The sequence below is a fragment of the Trichosurus vulpecula genome, chromosome 3 (genome assembly GCF_011100635.1).
Source record: "Trichosurus vulpecula isolate mTriVul1 chromosome 3, mTriVul1.pri, whole genome shotgun sequence".
NCBI lineage: Eukaryota > Metazoa > Chordata > Mammalia > Diprotodontia > Phalangeridae > Trichosurus > Trichosurus vulpecula.
The window spans coordinates 276,465,731-276,489,585 of NC_050575.1; the positions used below are offsets into that span (position 1 = coordinate 276,465,731).

General features: G+C 38.8%; 1 protein-coding gene across 1 annotated transcript; it reads left to right on the plus strand.

Moving 5' to 3' along the window:
- The first annotated feature begins 308 nt into the window (after positions 1-308).
- POLR3F (RNA polymerase III subunit F) lies at positions 309-20,886 on the plus strand. Its single transcript, XM_036748223.1, has 9 exons — positions 309-464; positions 8,168-8,285; positions 9,366-9,433; positions 9,564-9,631; positions 11,468-11,580; positions 12,295-12,438; positions 12,621-12,728; positions 15,266-15,457; positions 19,108-20,886. The coding sequence occupies exons 1-9, from the start codon at positions 403-405 to the stop codon at positions 19,183-19,185; spliced, it is 951 nt and encodes a 316-aa protein (XP_036604118.1). The 5' UTR covers positions 309-402; the 3' UTR covers positions 19,186-20,886.
- Positions 20,887-23,855: the final 2,969 nt, after the last annotated feature.

The following is a 23,855-nucleotide window of genomic DNA, read 5'->3' on the forward strand; positions in this document are numbered from 1 at the left end:
CCCTTCCAAGCCGTTGGGAGAATCCCGCGAATTCTCCTCCTACTCCTAACTCAAGGAGTGTCTTAGGCGTCTAAATATTCACCTGATCCATGGAAGGAAAATATTGAAGAAGAGAGCCTAAGGGGACAAGGAAACCCATGAACCCATTGAACGTGTGGGGAAATATACTTTAAATGGTTAACGCTGTGTACGAGCCACGCAGCACCCAATTGTCAAACGGGACCGGCCTGCGTTAGACAACTCAAAGGGGGATGAGGGTCCTTTGCTGCGACGCGACTCAGAGGAAAAGGCCCCTTTCTCCCCGGGTAGGGGCGGAGTCGGGGGTGGGGGTAGGGGTGGTTGCCGGATGTTCAACCTAGCTCCTGCTTTCTCAGCCCTGGCTGAACTGAGCACGGCCTCCCCATGGCTGAGGTAAAAGTGAAGGCACAACCGCCGGATGCGGACCCGGTCGAAATAGAAAACAGGTAAAAAGGAGACGCTGGGAATTATCTAGAGTTTGCGTTCTCCTCACCACCAGCCCGCCTCCTCCCGGCCCCTCCTCCTTGCGATTCATGTGGGGACCTGGGGAGTGAAAGGTCCTGGGGGGAGGGGGTGGAAGGGTAGAAAGACTGTCCGGGGGGGCTTTGCGCTCTTCCCCTTTCTTGCCCCCTAACCTTTACAAGTCTGTGTGGTTTGATGAGTTCGAATTGATTTCGGAAAGTTTTCAGACTCTAAATCGCTTAGCTTGTTCTTGCTACTGTCTAGACAGTTGCAATAATTAACTGAAGTGGCTACACGTGTAGACCGAGTCGATGGTGCTGGGCACTTAGTAAGTGCTTAAATGCTTTTTTATTCATTTATTAAATGACATGAGTAAAAATGTGCTTTTAAAATCGTTCCAGTAGTGGTGATAATTTGACTGGTCTAGTGTGAGGAAATATCAGAGTTAAGTGTACAGCTTTTGTAAGGAATATAGAATTGAACATAAGACCTTAGCTTTATTGGATGCCCTAGCCCAGGGAGTCTTAATTTTTTTGTGTGTGTCAAACCAATGAATCCCTTCTTAGAATGTTATTTTTTAAATGTATAAAATGAGATAATATAGGGTTACGAAGGAAACTAATTATGTTGCTATATGATTATCAAAACACTTAAAAAGATAAGCTTCACAGAGGAGAGATAGACACTCATAACATTTTATTAATTATTCTGTCAAGAAGCACACTCGTCAATGCCTGTGCTAGGAGCTGGGGATACAAAGACAAAAGTGAAACAGTTTCAACCATCCTTCTATGGAGGGAAACAACGTATACATACATAAGCACATACAAAATACATGTGGAGAGGAAAGACACTTGGAACTACTACCCTTGGTTCCTAATGTCCTGATTGGTGAAAGCCCATCATATCTAGCTGGCCCCATACCCTGACCATATTTCTCCCTATTGATCTTCCACTCATGCTGCTGCCCTTTTCTTTCCACCTTGCACTCTTCCTACCTCTTGCTCTAGGAACAGTAATCAATTCAACACTTTCATTGCTTTTGGAAAGAATTATCTCATTTTAAGAGTCCTGTTAGTATCTTCACCATTCTTGTGCTTCTGGGCCTTAACCATTCTTACCTAGCCACCACTCTCCTATATACTTTGTCTCTTCCTTTTAGAATGAAGGTTCCTTGAGAGTTTTGACTATTTCTCTTTTGACTTTGTATTCTCAGTATTCAGTGAAGAGAATAAAACACAAAGGAAATGCCTAATAAATGGCTTTTTGTTCATTCACTAAGCAGTTTGGGGGGTGTTATTAAGAAAGTCAGGTCAAATCAGCAAGCATTGTTAGTGGCTACCATGTTCCAGGCGCTATTCTAAGGGATACAAAGAAAGGCAAAAAACCAGTCCCTGCTCCCAAGAAGCTCATAGTCTGAAACAATGTGCAAATAAAAAATATGCAGGGTAAAATGGAGATAGTCTCAGAGGGGTGGCACTAAGATTAATGAGGACTAAGGAAGGCTTCTTGAAGAAAGTAAGACTTTAACTTGAAGGAAGCCATGGAAGCAGGGAGGCAGAAATGAAGAAAAAGAGCCTTCCAGGCATGGAGGACAATGAAAATGCCTGAAGTCTGGATTTGGAGTGTTATATGTGAGGAAAAGCAAGGAGATCAGTGTCACTGGATTACTGAGTACATAGATGGGAAGAATATAAGGTGAAAGAAGACTGGAAAGGTGTGTGTGAGAGAAGGATACATAAGAGATATTTTGAAGGTAGAATTAACAGGACTTAACAACTCAGTGGATATGGGGACTGAGAAAAACTGAGAAGTCAAGATGATACTGTGGTAGCAAGGAATAAAGCGTAATATGTATAAAAAGGGTATTTTGGGGCCAAGTTATGAAGGCCTTTAAATGTCAAACAAAGGAATTTGTATTTTATTCCATAGGCTGTAGAGAGCCACTGAAGCTTCTTGAGCAAGGGAGGGACATGGTCAAACTTGTGTTTTAGCTGTGTGGAGAATTGAAGAAGGGAGAAATCTGAGACAAAAAGACTAATTAATAATAACAACAGTAGTTAGCATTTATATAGGGCTTTAAGGCTTTGATCCTCACAACAATACTGGGAGGTAGGTGCTATTCTTATCCTCATTTTATAGATGAGGAAACTGAGGCAGGTAGAGTTTAAGTAACTTACCCAGGATCACATAGCTAGTAAATGTCTGAGGCTAGAGTAATTTTTTTCAGTAGGCCAGGCAAGAGATGATCAGAGCCTGAAACTATGGTTTGAATGTGGAGAAGGGGAAAGATATGAAAGATGTTTTAGTGAAAGAATTGACACGGCTTGATTGGATATAGCAGATGTGGGATGAGGGAGAATGAGGAGGTAATTGATTGTGTATGTGAGAAGAGGGGAGAGCGGTGGGGGATCATCCTGAGTTTAGGAATTTGAGCAACTAGATGTATGGTTGTGCCCATATCAGAAACAGGAAAGTTAAATAGAGAGTTGAATTTGGGAAGAAAGATGAGTTCTGTTTTGGATGGATTGAAATGCTTACTGTATATACAATTTGAAAGTTCCAGTATATACAGTATAAGTTCCTTCCTTGAGGGTAAAGTCTTTCATTTTTTTTTTTTTGTATTCTCAATGCCTAACCCAGTGCCTGACGTATAATAGAAATTTGATAAATGATTAACTGGAGCTAAGGAGAGAGACCAGGGCTAGGTAGTCTGGGATAATTTTTGTAGTGGTAATAATTGAACACATAGTAGTTAATGAGGGCATTGAGAGAATGTGTAGAAGAAGAGAAAAAGGACAGTCTTGGGGTCCACCCATAGTAAGGGGAAGGGACATGGTCACAGAAAAGGATTTAGATAGAAGGAAAACGGAGAGAGCAAGCATCATATGAGGAATATAGAAAAAGCCAATTTGTCAAGATCACAAAGGACTTGAGGGGGAGTAATGTCTAATGATGCTGGAAAGATAGGTTGAAGCCAGGCTAGGCTATAAAAACTAAATGGAGGAGTTTATATTTAATCCTTTAGGGTGGCAATTGGAGGCCTTGGAGTTTATTGAATAGGAGAGGGGCCTGAGCTAAGGCAGTAGCTGTGTGAATGGGGAGAGGGATTGGAGATGAGAGCTGTCATGTAGGTAGAAATAGCAAGATTTGGCAACAGATTAGATGTGTAGAAAAGTGAGGAGTTCAGAATAATGCCAAGATCACAAACCTAGAAGACTAGAAAGATAGCACCTGTCTATATGACCTATATACTTGGACCAAAGATACCAATGCCAGGCATATACCCAAGGGAGGTCAAAAATTCCAAGAAAGCTCCAGTATACCCCAAAATAATGGAAGTGGGTGGCAAATCAGGGAGGAGACATGTTATAATAATGAAGTTATAGAACAGAAGATACCACTGCAATTTTAACACTAAAGAATAGAATCATTGTTAACTTTGGAAAGCAATTTTGATTGGGTGGTAAGGTTGGCAGCAAGAATGCAAAGGCTGAAATGGGAGAAAGTTGAGGAAGCTAGTATAGACAGCTTCTTAAGGATAGAGGAGAAAGAATGAGATGTATTTGGAGGCAGCAGGCAAGAAACCAATAGATAGACAGAGACTGAAGATTGGAGCGGGGGCAGTTGATTGTATGAGCAGTGCGCTGGAGGAGATGGGTAGGGGATATAAAGGGTGCCAGTAAAGTTCTTGGCCTTGATGAAGATAAAGACCACCTCTTCAGAGACCATAGTAAGGGAGAAAATGAGTGATATCAAAGGGTTTTTGAGATGTGAAATAGGGGAGAAGGAGGAATCATATCAAATGGCCTCTGTTTTCTCAGCAAAGAATGAGAAAGAGGTCTTCTTTTGAGGGGGTCAGGGAGGGGTGGGATGGAAGGCATGAGGAAAAAAGATTTGGCTTAGCTGCTTTGGGAAGTGTGACAAAGAATCATTTAGGGAAGAATAAAAAAATTGCTTTGCTGTGGTGAGAGCTCAGTTGAGATTTGGTATCATAAATTTTTTTTTCTTACGTATTGGTGATTTTATTTAATATTTCAGTTTCCAACATTGATTTCCACAAGATTTTGAATTACAAATCTTCTCCCCATTTCTACCCTCTCCCCTATTAACAAGGTGGCATATATTCTGATTGCCTTGTTCCCCAGTCAGCCCTCCCCTCTTTCACCCCACTCCCCCCCCCCAGTCCCCTTTCCCCTTACTTTCTTGTAGGGCAGGATAGATTTCTATACCCCATTCCCTATATATCTTGTCTCCCAGCTGCATGCAAAAAACCTTTTTTTTTTTTTAATTTTTTTAAGCATCTGCTTTTAAAACTTTGAGTTCCAAATTCTCTCCCCTCTTCCCTTCCCACCCACCCTCCCTAGGAAGGCAAGCAATTCAACATAGATCACACATGTATCGTTATATAAAACACTTCCACAATGCTCATGTTGTGAAAACCTAACTATATTTCCTTCCATCCTATCCTGTCCCCCTTTATTCAGTTTTCTCCCTTGACCCTGTCCCTTTTCAAAAGTGTTTGATTTTCATTACCCCCTCCCCCATCTGCCCTCCCTTCTATCATCCCCCCTTTTTTATCCCCTTCCCCTTACTTTCCTGTGGATTAAGATACCCAATTGAGTGTGTATGTTATTCCCTCCTCGAGTTGAATCTGATGAGAGTAAGATTCACTCATTCCCCCTCACCTGTCCCCTCTTCCCTTCCAACAGAACTGCTTTTCCTTGCCACTTTTATGTGAGATAATTTACCCCGTTCTTTCTCTCCCTTTCTCCTTCTCTCAATATATTCCTTTCTCATCCCTTAATTTCATTTTATTTTTTAGATATCATCCCTTCATATTCAACTCATCCTGTGCCCTCTGTCTATATTCCCTTCAACTCCCCTAATACTGAGAAAGGTCTCATGAATTACACACATCATCTTTCCATGTAAGAATATAAATATAACAGTTCAACTTTAGTAAGTCCCTTACAAATTCTCTTTCTTGTTTACCTTTTCATGCTTCTCTTGATTCTCATATTTGAAAGTCAAATTTTCTATTCACCTCTGGTCTTTCCATTGAGAAAGCTTGAAAGTCTTCTATTTTATTGAAAGTCAGTATTTTGCCTTGGAGCATTATACTCAGTTTTGCTGGGTAGGTGATTCTTGGTTTTAATTCTAGCTCCTTTTACCTCGGGAATATCATATTCCAAGCCCTTTGATCCCTTAATGTAGAAGCTGCTAGATCTTGTGTTATCCTGATTGTTTTTTCACAATACTCAAATTGTTTTTTTCTGGCTGCTTGCAGTATTTTCTCCTTGACCTGGGAACTCTGGAATTTGGTGAAAATATTCCTAGGAGTTTTCTGTTTTATAATATCTTGATTTCTCATCAAGTCACTAGCTTCCACTTGCTCCAATCTAATTTTTAAGGTAGTATTTTCTTCGGTGGTCTTTTGGACCTCCTTTTCCATTTGGCTAATTCTGCCTTTCAAGGCATTCTTCTCCTCATTGGCTTTTTGGAGCTCTTTTGACATTTGGGTTAGTCTGTTCTTTTTGTTTGTTTGTTTTTTGTTTTGGGGGTTTTTTTTGGCAGGGCATTTGGGGTTAAGTGACTTGCCCAAGGTCACACAGATAATACATGTGTCAAGCCTCTGAGGCTGGATTTCAACTCAGGTCCTCCTGACTCCAGGCCTGGTGCTCTACTCACCGTGACATCTAGCTGCCCCAAGTCTGTTCTTTAAGGTGTTATTTTCTTCAGTATTTTTTGGGGTCTCCTTTAGGAAGTCGTTGACTTGTTTGTCATGGTTTTCTTGCGTCACTCTCATTTCTCTTCCCATTTTTTCCTCTACTTCTCCTACTTGCTTTTCCAAATCCTTTTTGAGCTCTTCCATGGCCTGGGACCAATTCATATTTTTCTTGGAGGCTTTTGATATAGGCTCTTTGACTTTGTTGACTTACTCTGGCTGTATGTTTTGGTCTTGTTTGTCACCAAAAAAGGAATCTAGAGTTTGAGTTTCAGCCTGAGTTTGAATCTGAGTTCGTTTTCGCTGCCTGTTCATGTTCCCAGCCAACTACTTGACCCTTGAGCTTTTTTGTCAGCATATAACTGCTTGTAGAGTAGAGAGTACTTTGTCCCAAGTTTTAGGGTCCAAGCACTGATGTTTTCAGAGCTACTTCTACTCCACAGTCCCCCGAGGCTCTGTTACAGCAGCACCCCTCCTCCCCCAAGAACCGCTAACAAGGACCACGATACAGATCCAAGCAGGGCACACAGCAAGAGAATCTGCCTTTGTGCCCACAAAGCGTTCCTTGTACTCCTGCTCTGATCTGCTGCTAGATTCCTCCCACCATGTGAGCCTGGAACTGGGGAAGCAGCTGACGCTGGTGCTCTGGAAGCATCCTCAGGAGCTTCTTGCTGCTGCTGCCGCCACTGCTGCACCACTTCCTCCACCCCCAGAGCTGGTGGCCTGACTGCTCTGAACTCAATCCTGCAGTTTCCCCCTAATCTGCTCTTTAGCGTTTGTGGGTTGAAAAATCTTCTAACTGCCACAGTTTCATGGCCCCAAGGCGTGTTATGGCTGGCTGACTCGGTCTGGTCTGTCCTGGAGAGGCCCATGCTGGGCTGCCTTCCGCTCTCAGCACCATGCAATAGACCCTTCCTGGCCACCATCCAGGCTCTCCTGGGCTGGAGACCTGTTTCCCTCTGCTATTTCGTGGGTTCTGCAGCTCTAGAATTTGTTCAGAGCCATTTTTTACAGGAGTTTGGAGGGATTTGGGGGAGAGCTTAAGGAAGTCCCTGCTTTCCAGCTGCCATCTTGGCTCCGCCTCCCTGGTATCATAAATTTATAGTAAATCCAGTTAACATGGTTGAGTGAATTTCCTCCAGCACCATTCAGCAGCTCTGGGATTGTACCTGATTATATGCTAGATTCTTTGTATAGTTTTAATTCTAGTCAGGAAACACTTATTCTGAGACTACTGTGTACAAGGAAAGTACTTAAGCTGGATTCTGGCAGGGATACAGGAATGAATCTGTTCCCTGCCCTCAAGGAGCTCACAACTCAACACAATAAACTGTCCAGTGATAGGGGAATATTCTGCATTGAGTTTTATTTGGTAGTATAGGCTAGAGAACAATATAATGGTGGGTTGAAACAATGGTATTGTCTTCAGAAATGTCAATAGCAAATTTGTAAAATAGAGGAAATTCCAAGTCTTTCCTGTTAGGTCTTGACTATTTCATGCTTAATCCATCTTAAGGTATACAGTCAATCTATAAATATTAAGTACTTACCACAGGCACTGTGCTAAGTACTGGGAAGACAAAGAAAAGTAAAAGAGAGTCCCTCCTCTCAAGGACTTCACAATCTAATGGCAAAACATGCAAGTAACTATGTATAAACAAGCTATACGATAAATTGGAAATAATAGATACACACTAGAATTACAAGGGATTGGGAAAAGCTTCCTTTGGAAAGTAGTATTTTAAATGTTACTTTAAAGCCACAACTTTAAATTTTCCCCCAAATGTTATGAGTTTTACTCTAATTTAAAACTCAGATTTGGTTAAAGAGTGAACAAAATCAGTCATAACAATTATCTGTCAGATGTGGAAAAGATGAAACATTATTTCATGATACTAGCCTTTTTCCTCACTCCTTGAAATGAGTTGTATAAAATATTATTGATATCTTTGTTCATAGGATTATAGAATTATGTCATCAGTTCCCTCATGGAATCACAGACCAAGTTATTCAGAATGAGATGCCTCATATAGAAGCTCAACAGAGGGCAATGGCCATCAACAGACTCTTATCTATGGTAAGGTAAAATCTAATTTTTTTGGTTAGGCATTTATTGATTCACAGTATTGGCTTCACCATCTTTGATGAAGGTGCTGATTGAAATGGTACTCTTAGAATGCCTGGTTTTTAGTGTCTGGATTTAGGTGTGCTTGCAGAATAAGTGACCCTTTGCTAGAGAAGTAGGAAGTCCTGCCTGCCTAGGTAGACCCAGGTGTCTTCAAAAGGTCCTGCTCCACCCCTATTTCTGTTTTAGCACCTAACTCTAGGAATGCATGGTTTAATTATGTAAAAATCATATTGGCACAATTACTTGAAACATTTCCCATCCATGTCTAATTATATCATGACATAGTAACAATTCATATCATTGTAGGGTCAGATAATTCATAACAATAATTTCCATAGTGCTATAGGGTTTACAAAACCCTTTCCTCACAACAACACTGTGAGGTAGTTGATTAAATTCTTTTTGTCCCAGTTTTATAAATGATGAAATTGAGACACCAAGAGGTTCAGTGAATTGCCCAGTCATGTAAGCAATAAATGTTAGTGCTTAGATTTAAATCCAGGTCTCTCCTGATATTAAATTAATTATAAGTATTGCAAGTTTTATTTGATTACAGAACATCTATGCTTATATATTCTGAATGTGCATATTTTAATATTTATACTTATTATTACTTATATTTTATTATTTTTATATATTACTTTTATATTTATATTACTGTTTTTTTATATTTATATTACTTATATTTGTTTTATTATTATTTAGGCAGGGTGGTTGCTCACAATTTTTGGAAGTTTTTTTTCAAGAATTAGTGGGAACATAATTGAATATGCCTTGTTTTGTTATGGCTAGTTCACAGAATTGCCATATGGTATGATACCTCAAAGGCTACCTAGTCCAAACCATACCTGAACAAGATTCCTCCTGAACTCTAGTTGATTCAAGCTAGGGATTAATGTTTAAATGAGAAGGCAGAGTACCTATTTGGGTATTTGTGTTAGAGAAAACTATTATAAATAAGTATTTTGAAATTCTTTATCAAATTTGATGTCTCAAATAATTAACTGTTTTCTATAAAAATAACTATAGGGACAGTTGGATCTCTTAAGGAGCAATACAGGCCTTCTGTATAGAATAAAAGAATCTCAGAATACTGGGTAAGTTCTTGTATTTGTAAATAAATAAATGTAACAACATAATGTTTTAATACATGAATATTTTCAAAACCAGGGATAAACTTCAGAAATAATATTCTAACTTTTTTTGCCTTCTAATAATATTTTCCAGTAAAATGAAGGGATCAGATAACCAAGAGAAGCTAGTGTACCAAATCATAGAAGATGCTGGAAACAAAGGTATTGAAAAATCATGTCTAAAATATTTGTATTTTAGTATATAGTATTTATTGTGTAGTAGAAAGTACTGTTCAGATTCTGTATTGATGCTTCCCTGGAAAAGTATGATACTGTTTGAAATTGCAATTTTGATTTTATATGTTATCAATTATAACAAAATTGTTTTTAAAATGGATGGTAATTTTAACCTGACAGTTCAATAAACAGGTTGGTATAGTGGCCTCATAGTTACAAAGACCCTGAGTTCAAGTCCTGCCTCTAATACGTAGGGGTTCTGTGACCCTGGGTAAGTCACCTAATCTTCAGAGCCTGGGCATCTGTTCAAGGCCATAAGTTGCAGAGAAGGTATTGCTGAGTTAGTAGAGGGAGTTTACACCAATGAAATAACAGTCCAAAAAATTTCAATAAGCAATTTTAGGTTTAAAAAAAATGTTTCCACATTTCATTTCAAGCTATAGTTTTCTAGGCCAATAAAGTTAAATTCTGTATACGTATAACTATATATGCTGTACGCACACGTATGTGTGTAAGACTACACATACACACAAAAATATGGTACAGTTGTGTGTTTCTTCTCCTGATCTCTCTATTTAGGAAAGAAAATCAAGAAAAATATTTTCCCCATGTAATTCCTTCCAAATGTTTACACCAGTTTTCTGTTTTGAAACAGTCCTTTTTGCTTCATCACATTTTAGCTCATAAGAAGTTTTTTTCATCAGTCTTAATTGCTTGATTGCTAGGATAGGTTTATAGAGAACTTTGGGAACATTAGTTAGTTTCATTGTTGAAGGCGTACAACTTTCCTTAGGAACTACTTTTCAACAGATAACATGTGCTTTTGTCTTCTAGGGCAAAGGGTTTAATTAAAGGACCTACAAGCATGAAAACAAACTGCTTACCTGGTTCTATATAGAATGAGAGAAAGTAGATTAAATAGGAGCTCATTCCTGTCTTTGTTAGCTAGCAGCTACTCTTCTTTCTTACTCATTTCCCTGTTACCTCCTTTGGGTCTTCAGTAAGCTTAGCTAAGAAATCTAGCACCTTCAGTTCTACCAGCAGACTTATATGAGGGCTATATAGCCTTTCTTCGCAGAGGTACTTAATAGGTACTTCAGTCCTAAATTTAAAAGGAAGAGAAATCTTTAATAAAAATACTATTTTCCAATAATTTTACATGTCACTTTGTGCTTTCTTCCTTTTCTTTCTTATTTTTTCCCTCTCAGATGTATTGACACATACATTAGCTTTTCTCACAGAAATTCTTGCTTAAAAACCTTTTTCAGGGGCAGCTAGGTAGCGCAGTGAGTAGAGCACCAGCCCTGGAGTCAGGAGGACCTGAGTTCAAATGTGGCCTCAGACACTTGACACACTTTCTAGCTGTGTGACCTTGGGCAAGTCACTTAACCCTAATTGCCCTGCCTTCCCCCTTCAAAAAAAAAAAAGGAAAAAAAAACTTTTTTCATTCTGAGGTAAGGGTAGAATGCTTACTTATTCTTCCCCATCCTTATGACTAGGGAGAAAATATACATATTAAATATTGTTTTTAACTTTTTAATCTTTTTGAGATACTTTAGTTTTTATTTTCTTTTACAAAGATGAATTTGTAGGACTTGAGATTTTTTTAAAAATTAAAAAATAGTGTAATGACTGGGTTGATTTTCTTTTTACAATCTAAGTACAGTTAGAAACCAGTAAGTGACTATGGTATTACATATATTTGTTATCCTAGCCAGTTTTGGAACTGTAACAAAATAGCAAATAAACATAAATCAGGTATGTGTCATTTGTTTGACATGAAATATTTTGAGGAGTTCAGCTATTTAAACATTTTTTTAGGTATCTGGAGCAGAGATATTCGATATAAAAGTAACTTGCCATTAACAGAAATCAACAAAATACTAAAGAATTTGGAGAGTAAAAAGCTCATCAAAGCTGTTAAATCTGTGGCAGTAAGTAAATTTTTTCAGCTCTTCAAAATATGCACATGAAAGTTATACTATTCTTGACTACTCTTCTTAGTATAAAGTCCTTGGCAGTCAGAAATTAGAAGCTTTAAAAAAATTCTGTTTTGTTTAGTAGACTCAAAGTTCCCATTCAGACATAGTCCTGTTTCTTTATATCATCTTGCCTTGGCCTGGCACAAAAGAAATTTTAAAGCCACGGTACTCTTTCAGGCAAGAATTGTTGCTTAGTGGTAGTGATCATTTCTCAGGTAGTTATCCAATGGTAGACATAATTTCTATTTTAGCACCTTAACTCTAATTTATTGATGTGTCTCCTATTTCTTTCCCCCAACCCTACCACACTGATAAGCTCCCTGCATTTCAATAGAGGGAGCTTGATTAGTAACCTTTAATCCTGACCCTTTAGAGATGTGTGTCCAAGTAACTCAGTTTACATAAGTTTGGCTAAAACGTATAACTAATTTTCAGAGACTGAGCTATTTACCAGTGTATGCATATTGAAACAGTGAAAAGCTAGCTTTTTGGCATTTAGACTATGCTCACAGATTGATGGTTATATTATAGTCTTTCTCCATTTTAGAGTATTGCCTTCCTCTCCATACACACATCTTTTTATGGGTTAGAATAATAATCTTTAAGGTTTGGAAAAAAATTGTGTTTGTCAAACTAGTAAAATAAGCTTTGCATATTTCCTCACAGGCCTCAAAGAAGAAGGTTTATATGCTGTATAATTTACAGCCTGATAGATCAGTAACTGGTGGAGCCTGGTATAGTGACCAAGATTTTGAATCTGAATTTGTAGAAGTGCTAAACCAACAGTGTTTTAAATTCTTACAAAGCAAGGTAAGACAGGTATTACTGCAATAATAACATTATTTAGAAATCAAAGATGTTAGACTGGGTTATAAATATCCAAATATTTGCTTAATATAATTTCTTTAGTTTGGCAGTGTTGTATAAATTGTGCATTTAAAAAAACATTCATTAACGTTCCTCCTAACTGAAATTTTTCCTTACTCTTTCAGGCAGAAACAGCTAGAGAAAGCAAACAGAACCCTATGATACAAAGAAACAGTTCGTTTGCTTCATCTCATGAAGTATGGAAATATATTTGTGAACTAGGCATTAGTAAGGTCAGTATCAAGTTTCCAACCTTTTTGCTTCATCACATTTTAGCTCATAAGAAGTTTTTTTCATCAGTCTTAATGCCTTGCAATTGCTCTAAATTTTTGTTGAAAGGGTGGAATTGTATCACTTCAGCTATTACCAGAACCAAGAATGTGGACTTAAGTAAGTGCTTGACAAGTATCTTTCAGAATTTGGGAGCTAGGTGACTGCTTTCACTTTTAAGAAAATAAAAAGCAGGGGAATGAGCAGCATGTTGACATAGAGCTCAGGTTGAGGTCCAGGTTCTGCATAAGGATCTTGAAAAGAATCCTTTGATAAAGGACCAAAGAGGGAGCTAAGCACATCTGGCCAGGTTTGTCCAAAGTCAGGGAAGCCCCTTGTGTCTCAGAGCGTGAAGCCCAAGCCAAGCCTGGAGGGGGTGGCACAGAGAAGACTGCAGATCAACGAAATGGCTTGGTGCCTTTCCTGACTGGCACTGGGGATTTGTAAAGCCTCAGGCTAGTTGAAGAGAACGAAGAAATGAAGAAAGGAAAGAAGGATGCTTTGTGTATATTATTTCGTTTGATCCTTACAACAACCCTGGGAGGTAAATGCCCTTGTCCCCATTTTCAGTTGAGAAAACTTAGGCAGACAGTGGTCAAGTGGTTTGCCCAGGGTGACCCAGCTACTAAGTGTCTGAGGCTGGATTTGAACTCAAGCCTTCGTGACTCTAGGCCTAGCATTCTGTGGTGCTGTCCTCTGCCACCTATTGTATGGAATGTATAACAAAACACTCTCTTTTATCAAGCAATTGTTAGTTTTAGAAGTAATTCTTTTTTCTGTGAAAGACTTGGATTTCTAACTTGGAAGAATGAATATTTTAGCGAGTATTTTGGTTAATTGGACTGGAAATGTGAACTAATTGGGTTCCATTGTAAACACTGTGCCATGTGCTGACTCTGTGCACACCTTTGGGATCGTGGGTTTAGACCTGAAAGAGGCTGTGAAGCCGTCTAGTTCAATCTACTTATTTTACCCAGTCTGTACTTCACCCTCTTGTTCCACAGTATAGCAGGTTGGTGCTTTCCTCATTTCACGGGGTAATTGTGACACTTTGATAGCTGTAGATACTGAAAGGCATATTCTCTTTAGTCGCTAAATCCAGTGTCTTTTTTTCAGTTCTCTGTAGTATTACTACTACTGTACTGTACTAGTACTGCTACTGCAAATACTGCAGACTTCTCTGTAGTGTTTGATGCTGCTAACCACCTCATTTGCAGGATAATCTTTCTTTCCTGTGTTTTCTTGACTGCTTCCTCCTGATTTTTCTCCCTCTTAGCTGTGCAGTCTTTCTCCATTTCATTTACAGAATCATCATGCATGTCCTACATCTGAATCTATGCAACCAAGGGCTTTGTCCTGTGCCCTTTTCTCTTTCTGTACTCTGTTGGTAATCTCATCAGCTCTCATGGATTCAGCTATTACATCTATGTAAATAACTCCCAAATCCTGTGTCCAGCGAGCCCTCATCTCTCCCCAGCTCCAGTTTTGCATTGCTACTGGCCTATGGGATATTTAAACCTGGATGTCTCATAGATATCTCAGATTTAGCAAGAGGAAACAACATAGGATAGGAGAAAGATCACAGCCCTGTAGTCCCCAGACTTGGGTTCAAATCCTCCCTCTGTTGCTTACTACATGTGTGACCTTGGGCAAGTCATTTAACCTCTGTGGGCGCCATTTCCTCATAAGTTAAATGTAGGGAGTAGAGATAACGTCTAAGATCCTTCCTAGTACTCAGTCTAGTAATGTTCTATTTTATAACCTCTGCTTTTGTAACCCCTAGCTCAGGTGCTGCCTCCTGTGTATAGCCTTGACTAATTCCCCTAGGTATTTTCACTTCTCATCCTACCCCAACAAAATTGCTTTGTATTTAGTTTTTATACATTTTGTATTTACTTATCTATGCTGTTTCTGCCCAGCAAAATATAAGCTTCTTGAGGTCAGGAACTGAAATCTGAATAAATGCTTGTTGAGCTGAATCAAATTGAATTATAAGTGGTATATCAGTGTTGGTTTGGTTTTTTCCCCCCAAAGAAAAAGTGGCTGCATCTCACAAGTGTCTAGAGTATTAGTCTTGGAGTCAGGAAGATTTATGATCAAATCCTGCCACCTGCAATTATCAACTATTTAACCATGGACAAGTCATTTAAATTCTCTGAGATTCAATTTCCTAATCTGTAAATGGCTATAATAATACATGTAATGTCTGCCTCATAAGGTTGTTATGTGGCTTAAAAATGAGGCTCACAGTGCCTAGAATGTGCTTAATAACTAATTATTGACTTGACTCAAAAAATACTACTTAATATACCTTAAAATATGTGGTCCACTATTATTTCCGTTTTTATATTTTTTTTGCAGCTTTTGTTATACATGTGACAAATATGAACAATTTTTATATTTAAAAAACCTGAAAAAAGAGGCTTGTGTATGAATCTGTCAATCTCTGTTGTATGTAGATAGTATCATGAGGGTTTATTTGCCTTTTTTTTTTTTTTAGGTAGAGTTGTCCATGGAAGATATTGAAACAATTTTGAACACACTTATTTATGATGGCAAAGTGGAAATGACTATCATTGCTGCCAAAGAAGGTACAGTTGGCAGTGTTGATGGACATATGAAACTGTATAGGGCTGTTAGTCCAATCATACAGCCTACTGGCTTAGTCCGAGCACCTTGTGGACTCTGTCCGGTAAGTTTGGCTATTTTGTATTTTTTAATTGATTTTAAAATGAACATACTAAATAGCTAACCTAGGAAAAATAAAACTTTTCTTCTTCAAAGACTGTTGTAGGTAGCCATGAACTGTCACGTGTGAATTTGCTATCGTAATTTTGGCCTCATTGGCCAAATCATATCTTTATGCACATTCATCCTTATCATGAGAACAAGGGGGGACTGCAGACCCTGAGAGTTAGAAAATTTGAATTCTTAGCTCCAAAGCTAATTAGTTTTGTCAAGTGGGCAAATCATTTACCTTTTTTTTTTCCTAGAAAATAGCTGTTAAGCCCTTTGTCTTTTATTAAGACCACTATTGAAGTGCTGTTTATATACTGGGCTTTTTATGCCTCAGTTTCCTCATCTATAAATAAAGGTAAAATTAATTTATTCCTGACAACATTCTGGAATTAAAAAGTTGTTTTAGAATTCTTGAAAGAAGAGGAAGAAATACAGAATGTTTGGTAACAAAATCTTCAAATGTTTGGTAACAAAACCTTCATATTTATAAATTTATTTATATTCATTTATTTGAAAAAATATTTGTTAAATACCCACTACATATACAAGACATCATGGGCACTACAAAGATGAATAATACTTCTCTCCTCAAGAAGCTTAAACTAATGGAAGGGGAAGGCAAGACAATATGATAATAACTCACCTTTATTTATAAAGGTTTGCAAAATGCTTCCTTACCACAATCCTGAAAGGTTGGTAGTCTAGGGATGAGGAAATAAGCTCATAGATATTAAGTAAGTGTCAGAGCCAGGAAATAAACCCAATCCACACTGCTCTTATTACGTTTATGCAAATAACTATCTACAAGGCTAAATATTGAAAATGACACACAAGAAGTAAAAACAAAGTTCTGTCAGATTCAGAGGACAGAGACATCACTTCAGTCTGTGAGGACAGGCAAGGCTTCACTTCATGAAAGTGATTTTAAAATGGAGATTTAAAGATGAGTAAAATTTCAACAAAGGGATGAGGTTAAGCAAGGCTTTCTAGGCAAAGGGATAGTCTGACCAGAAGTACACAAGTGGAAAAGCACAAGACAGATTCAGAACGTGATTAATGATTTGGTTTGGCCAGAATGCAGGGTATGCTTAGGGAAGTAATAGAAAATTATACTGGAAAGATAGTTTAAGGCTAAGTTGTATTTAGTATCTCACGATGCTGAGATGCCATCCTGTGCCAGCATACTAAAGTTTGACTTCATTCAGTAGGAAATAGGCAACCATTGAAAGTTTGTGAGCAGTTTAATAACATGATCAGAGCTTTGCTGTAACACTGGAAGGACCAGGCACACTAATTGACACACAGAAAAAATAATTTACTTTGAAACAAAATTCTCCATCCTGCTCTCTCTATTTTCTTTGCCTTATGGATTAAAAAAAAATAAGCTGCATCAATTGATGCAGGTTGGTCCTTCAAGATATTCTTAAATTCCAGTCCTTCTAGTGGTAAGATTAATCTGGTAACAGTATAAAAGACAGATGGGAAGAGAGGGGAAAACACTAGAGGCAGAGAGATCGTTTATGACATTCTTACCAAAGTCTTGTAGTCACAACTGGCATTCATATAAGGCTTTAATATTTACAAAACACTTTACTTATATTAGCTCATCTGATCCTTACAATAGCTCTTTGAGGTAAATAATGCAGGTATTGTCTCCATTTATAGATGGGGAAACTTAGGCTTATAGAGATTGAGTGATTTGCCCAAGATCACCCAGCTAGTCAATTTCAGAGGCAGGATTCAAATCCAGGGCTTTCCAGACTGCTTTTTCCACTATATTGTTAATGGTGCTGTGGTAAGATAATAGGGACCTCAGCTAAAATAATGGAATGTGGTTATAAAGCAGAGAAAGATATAAGTGACCCTATTGAGATAAAGTGTTCAATAGTTCTTAGCAACTGACAGTATTTGAAGAATAAGAAAGAGAACAGCTTGAGTCTCATTAATAGAACTTTTTTGGGGGGGGAGCAGGGCAGTTGGGGTTAAGTGACTTGCCCAAGGTCACACAGCTAGTAAGTGTGTCAAGTGTCTGAGGCTGGATTTGAACTCAGGTCCTCCTGACTCCAGGGCTGGTGCTGTACTCACTGCGCCACCTAGTTTCCCGCATTGGCAGAACTTTGGAAGTGAGGAAGAAGCAATGATTTAGTGGGGGAAAATGAGAAGTTCAGCATTTGGGATGTTAAAATATCTGCCACTTACTACCTATATGACCTTAGGTAAATCACTTTCTTTCTGGGCCTGTTCCTTCATCGGTAAAATGTTGGCTTAGATGATTGCTTCCAGCTCAACATTTGATCCTATGTTTAGCATGCCTTTACACCCTAGTGTTCAGGAGAGAGATTACAACTGGAGATAGAGATTGGAGGATCACCTAAATAGAGGCAGTAGCTGAAGCTATGAGATTAAATAAGATTGCCAAGGTTAATCTACAGGAAGCAGTGTGAGCAAAGAATAGAACCTTAAGAAATACTCGTATTTTGTAGGAGGGAAGAGGAGTTAGTAAATCAGTCAGAGAAGAAGCTTTTAAAGAGATAAGATAAGAAGCAAAAGAGTGCCATAACACAAAAGCAAATTGAGTAGAAGATTTCAAGAAGGAGTGCTCTGCAGTTTCACCTGTTGCAGAAAGAACAAGATAGAGCTGTTAGACTAAAAATCAGGAGGTCTCTGTTGATCTAAGCAGCACTTTGAGTAGAATAGTAGCAATAAAAATCTAATTGCATAGATTTATAGAGGATGAAAAGTAGAGGCAACAAGTGTAGACTAACTTCTCTTGAGAAGTTTGTCAAGAAAAGCGAGAGAGCACCATTGTTCAAGGGGGTAGCAAAGATGGCGAATGGTGTAGGGGGAGGATTGGAAGTAATGGAGAAGTATAGAACTGGAGAAAACTGAACATGTTGTTAGGCACATTTGATAAAGAGGGAGAGATTAAAAATGCAAGAAAGAAGAGATGATTAATAAAGCAAGGTCTTAAGAAAGAAGGGATCAAGAATATAAATGGAGGGAAGGAGTAAATGAACTAAGAGAAATGTTACGGTAGAGAGATAAGGAAATTGAGAAAACTCAAATCATGTGGCCTAGGAGGTAATCTTTGATAGACTTTGGGGTCCATAAACTTAAAAAAATTTTGATAACTGAATTTCATAACTATTTTTGGATAGTACCTATCTTAAAGCATTGTCTGGGGCTACAGAGGGGTTAAATGATTTGCCTATGTTAACATGGCCAATAAGTGCCGCAGGCAGGATTGAAGTTAAGGTCATCCTTACACCTAGTTCAGCACTATCTACCATTCCGTGCTGCTACCTTAAATAAAATGATTAATGTGAGCATTTAATTTTAGTGGTTTATTAAAAACTCTAATAATTACGATAAAATTCACCTTGCAGTTGAAGGTCAGACTTTATGATGGTACGTTATTAGGCACTGTCCTGATTCCTTTAAAACTCAACGAATTTCATTTTGAATATTGCTTGAAATAAGTAAACTATCAATTGATCCTAAGAAACATATTTTTGTAGTGGGGTATAACATAATTGATATCTGTGCCTGTATTGAAATTGTTTTTTAAAACTTAATTGGAACCTTTTTTTTTTGTTCCCAAAGGTTTTTGATGACTGCCATGAAGGTGGTGAAATTTCACCTTCGAATTGTATATATATGACAGAGTGGTTGGAATTTTAATAGCAAAGTGTGCATTCTACTCACATTTTATAAATGCAGAAGAAAATGAAATTACTTTGAAAGCTAAGAATGTATTTATCATGAACTATTGAAGTTGGTTAAAAGCAAACTTCACTAAAAGACTTCTTGCTGTATAGAACATATTTCTATTTATAAAGATTAAAAATTCTGATATATGTTGCTGAGTGGGCCAAAAGTACATGAGGCAGCTATTAGAGATTAATAGTGAAACTATTCCTCTTGCTAATAAAGTACCATGAAAATAAGAGGAATTCGCCTACCAAGCTATCAAAAGGGATTATTTTTGAATGGTTTTAAAGAGGAAAATAAACTACAAGATAATTCTGACATTTGCCAAGGACAGAGGTAATAAAGGGAACTTGAAATTTCCCCTTCCTATGTTGCTGCTAGAGGCAAGCAGTTTTGAGTTAATGCAGATATTGTGAAAAAGCATTATGTCTGGTTCATTCTCACCATTATCGTTTTCCATTGATCAATTGAGCAAGAAGTTGAAAGCTGCCAGATGAAAAGGCTTAAAGGTAGTAGAAACAGCAACAGGCAGGACCACATGCAGACTAGATAAATATGTGGAACGGTTAGGCATTGTTATCCCAAACACTCTACTTATTCTCACATAATGGAACAGAAAAGCATTGAAAAGCACTTACTGTTTGGCAAGAACAGTGCTAAATTCTGAAGACACCAAAGGAAAAGGGAGATGGTTCCTGCCTTCAAGGAGCTCACGCTGTAATTTGGGTAGACAGCACATAAGGGAGAATTCAGCTTCATGGCCAATGAAAAAAACATGAATCCAGCTGACAAACCAGCAGGGCAGATGGTAAGGCTCTGTGGACCTTGGGGAGCAGTGGTAGGGTAGACAGTCTCCAAACAATGACTGTTGGGAAGGGGTTAGGTGGGTGGGCCCAAGGGTTAAAGTGAAGTGTCTCTGTTACCTCCACCAGCCAAGATGGGGATGGGGGTAGGGGCGGGGAGTAGGGGCAGGTTAGCATCCTATTGAAAGTGGATATCCATTGCTTGGTGGGAGCTTTGGAACTGGACATTTGGGATTAAGTTGGAAGGTTCTCCAAAGCTGATTCATGCTGGCCCTTATTCATTAGGTGCCCCTTGCTGGACTGAGGCAAGTGATGGTAAGGTCCTCATTTTCCTGCCATGGTGGCTGCTAGTATTGGTCTGTTTTCAGGCCGTCCTGTTATTGGGCTGGTGCAGAGAAGTAATTTAACAGAAGTAAGGAAACTTTAAACCAAAATAATGACAGTTACAAAGGGTATATGTTTTTTCAATGTATAGATGTTAATTACTATTCTTGTTTAGTAAAAGCATTAATTTCATTTGAAATACTTGCTTTATTTTATGGTATGCAACTCAATGGCTCAGTTTCATTGTTGCCCATCGTTTTTATTTAATGACAAATTATAATTGCCCTTGGAAATATCATTACATTTTGAGCTTTAAAAGGCCAGCAGCCTAGAAATTAAAGTTGGTCTGTCCTCAGTATAAGTTGAATAATTTTGTGTATTTAATATTCCTTTCTCCCCCTCCGTCTGTGATGTTTAAAGTGATGTATTCTTCGATGACTCTGATTTCATCAAACTGTAAATTCCCTGATTCCATTCCCTCTTTATGGTTCATCCTGTGCTAGTTGTTCATCCTTGAATAAATCCTTTAGAGCTGGTCTACCAACATTCTGGAAGCCTTCTTCTAGGTCTTTTGTATTTTGTGGATTATATTTTGTACAATACAGGCTTATCCATCAGGCTTTTGCCACATTACTAGCCCATCTTTTTTTCCCGTTATGTCCTTGATATCTTCTATACTACTTCTCTAGCGGGAGGGAGCGAATAAGCATTTAAGAATCACCTGCTATGTGTCAGACACTGTGCCAAGTGCTTTACAGTTGTTATCTCATTTGATTCTTTAGTGCAAGTCATCAATGATAGTATGCTAAAAGGAGAGTGCAAACTATAACACAAGGACAGTAGGCTGCCTATTTTTGTACTATTTTAAAAATTGTATTTAAATACAATAAAACTTTACTTTAAAATGTAAAAATCGTTCTTATTGTGAAGTCTTACAATAATAGGCAGCAGGCCAGCCTCTGTCTGGTCACTGTTTCCAGTGATGGCTGCACCTTCACTCATTCTCCTCAGCTCACTCATCTAGGTTGCTCCTCATTGCCACTTCCAAGATTTCCCCCTCTTCCATCAGTCAGTAACCTCTCCTCCTTTGAGGTTCATTGTGTTTGTTTCTACCACCTAATCAGAATCCTGGTAGTTGTCTATAAACCTCCAAGTCATTCCCCTTTTTTCTTCATTGAGTTCAGTACATAGCTCACAATTTTTCTCTTTTCCCTAACGCCTACCCTCATCCAGGAGATCCACCATTCATATTGACTCTTTCTTAAGCACCCTAACCACTCAGTTTCTCAACCTACTCACTTCTAAGACCTCCTCTTCTACCTCAGCCCTCACAAAGGTGATCATCATATTCTTCATCTTATCACCCACAAATACACCACCTCCATGTTAAAGAATTACAAAATCCAATCATAATCCCATCAGCTTTTCATCTCTCTTTCTGCCTTTCTTTACCAAACTCTACTCTTCATCCAAACTGCAGCCTCCAAACTCTCAACCTAGTTCTTTCCCAGGCCATCTCCCCTGCACCAGCCATTCTCTCTTCTTTTCCCTATCTTAACCCGGTGGTGAACCAATTCAACTCTCTAATGTCCTCTTCTTTTGAGTCCCTAGCCCACTTATCATTTTGCCAATTGCACAGTTCCAAGTGTCAGCCTTGGATGACTTGGATGACATTCACTGTCTTTACTCCTACCCAAGGTGCTGTTGAGTGGAAGGGAAAATCACAAAACCATTCAGACAGGGTCCACTCCAAATTTATGTTATACAACCTCAACTGTGTCTTCATTCCGCTAGGCAATTCTATAACTTTCCCATCAGCTCACTATCCCACTCTCCATAGCGGCTTTCTAAAACCTTTCCCCTGCCTCTCAGTTCAGAATCTGTGAACTCTCTTCTTCTGGCTTCCTCATATCCTCTGCCCTCATATGCCCTCTGCCAGTAACCTCTTTCTTCACCCCTGTCTCACATGATGAGGTGGCCTTACCTTCTTACCAAAGCTACCATATGCCTGGTTCAAGAGATCCCATTCCATCCTGTCTCCTCCAACAGATTGCTCCCTCTCTCATCTCTACTCTCACATTTTCAGTCTCCCTGTCTACTGGCTCTTTCCCTATTGTCAATAAACATGCTCATGTCTCCTCCATTCTCAAAAAACCCTCACTTGATCCTTCCATCCCCTCTCACTATCATCCTATATCTCTTCTGCCCTTTGTAGCTAAACTCTTTGAAAAGGCCATCTGTAATAGATGCCTCCACTTTCTCTCCTCTCGTTCCCTTACAATCTAGCTTCCAACCTTATCATTCCACCGAAACTCCTCTCTCCAAAGTTACCAATGATCTCTTTAGTTTCCAAGTCCAATGGCCTTTTCTCAGTCGTCAATCTCCTCAACCTTTCTGTAGCCTTTGACACTATCGATCAGTTTTTCCTGCAACACTTAGCTCTGTGTTATAGCGCTTTGTAAATATTTCTTGTTTGATTAATGCTCTCTCTGGGTTTTTGTGACACCATTCTGGTTCTGCTCCTCAGGCTCCTTCGCTGGATCCCCATGCATATCACACCCTCTAATTGTGGTTGTCCCAAAGGGTTCTGTCCTGGGTCTTCTCCCTCTAGTACTTCACTTAATCTCTTCAGCTCCCATGGATTTAATTACCGTCTCTGTGCTGATGATTTTCAAATCTATCTATCTTGACCTAACCTCTCTACTGAACTCCAGTCTTGCATCTCCAACTGCCTTTCAGAGATTTCAGATTGGATAACTAGTAGACATCTAAACTTAACATGTCCAAAATTGAACTCATTGTCTTTCCCCCTAAACCCTACCTACCTCCATACCTCTTCATTACTATAGAGTCCCTTAGGCTTACAGCCTAGGAGTCTTCTTGGATTCCTCACTGTGTCCTCCCCATGTCCAATCTGTTAGCAAGGCCTGTCGATTTCACCTTTTCAGCATCTCCTGAATACACCATTTTCTCTCCTCTGACACTGCTTCCACTCTAGTGCAGGCCCTCATCACCTCATACCTCAACTATTGCAGTAGTTTGCTGGTGGGCCGGCCTGCCTGCCTCAAAATGTCTCCCCATTTCAGTCCATCCTCTATTCAGCCACTAAAGTGATTTTTCTAAAGCACAGGTCTGACCATGTTACCCCCTTATTCTAAACTTCAGTGGCTCCCTGTCACCTGCAAGATCGAATTCTAACTCCTCTGATTGGCTTGCAAAAGCCTTTCATAATCTAACCCATCCAACCTTTCTAGTCCTCTTACACCCTACCCACCCCAACCCCCATGCCTCTTACTCTTTGGTCCACCCTCCTGGCTGTTGGGCAAACAAGACACTCCATCTCTTAGCTCTAGACATTTTCTTTGACTGCCATGCCTAGAATGTTTTCCCTTTTCAATATAGCCTACTTACTTCTCTGGCTTCCTTTAATTCCCTACTAAAATTATATATTCTGGGAAGCTTTTCTTAATTTTAGTGCCTTCCCACTCTCAGTTATTTCCTATTTATCCTGTA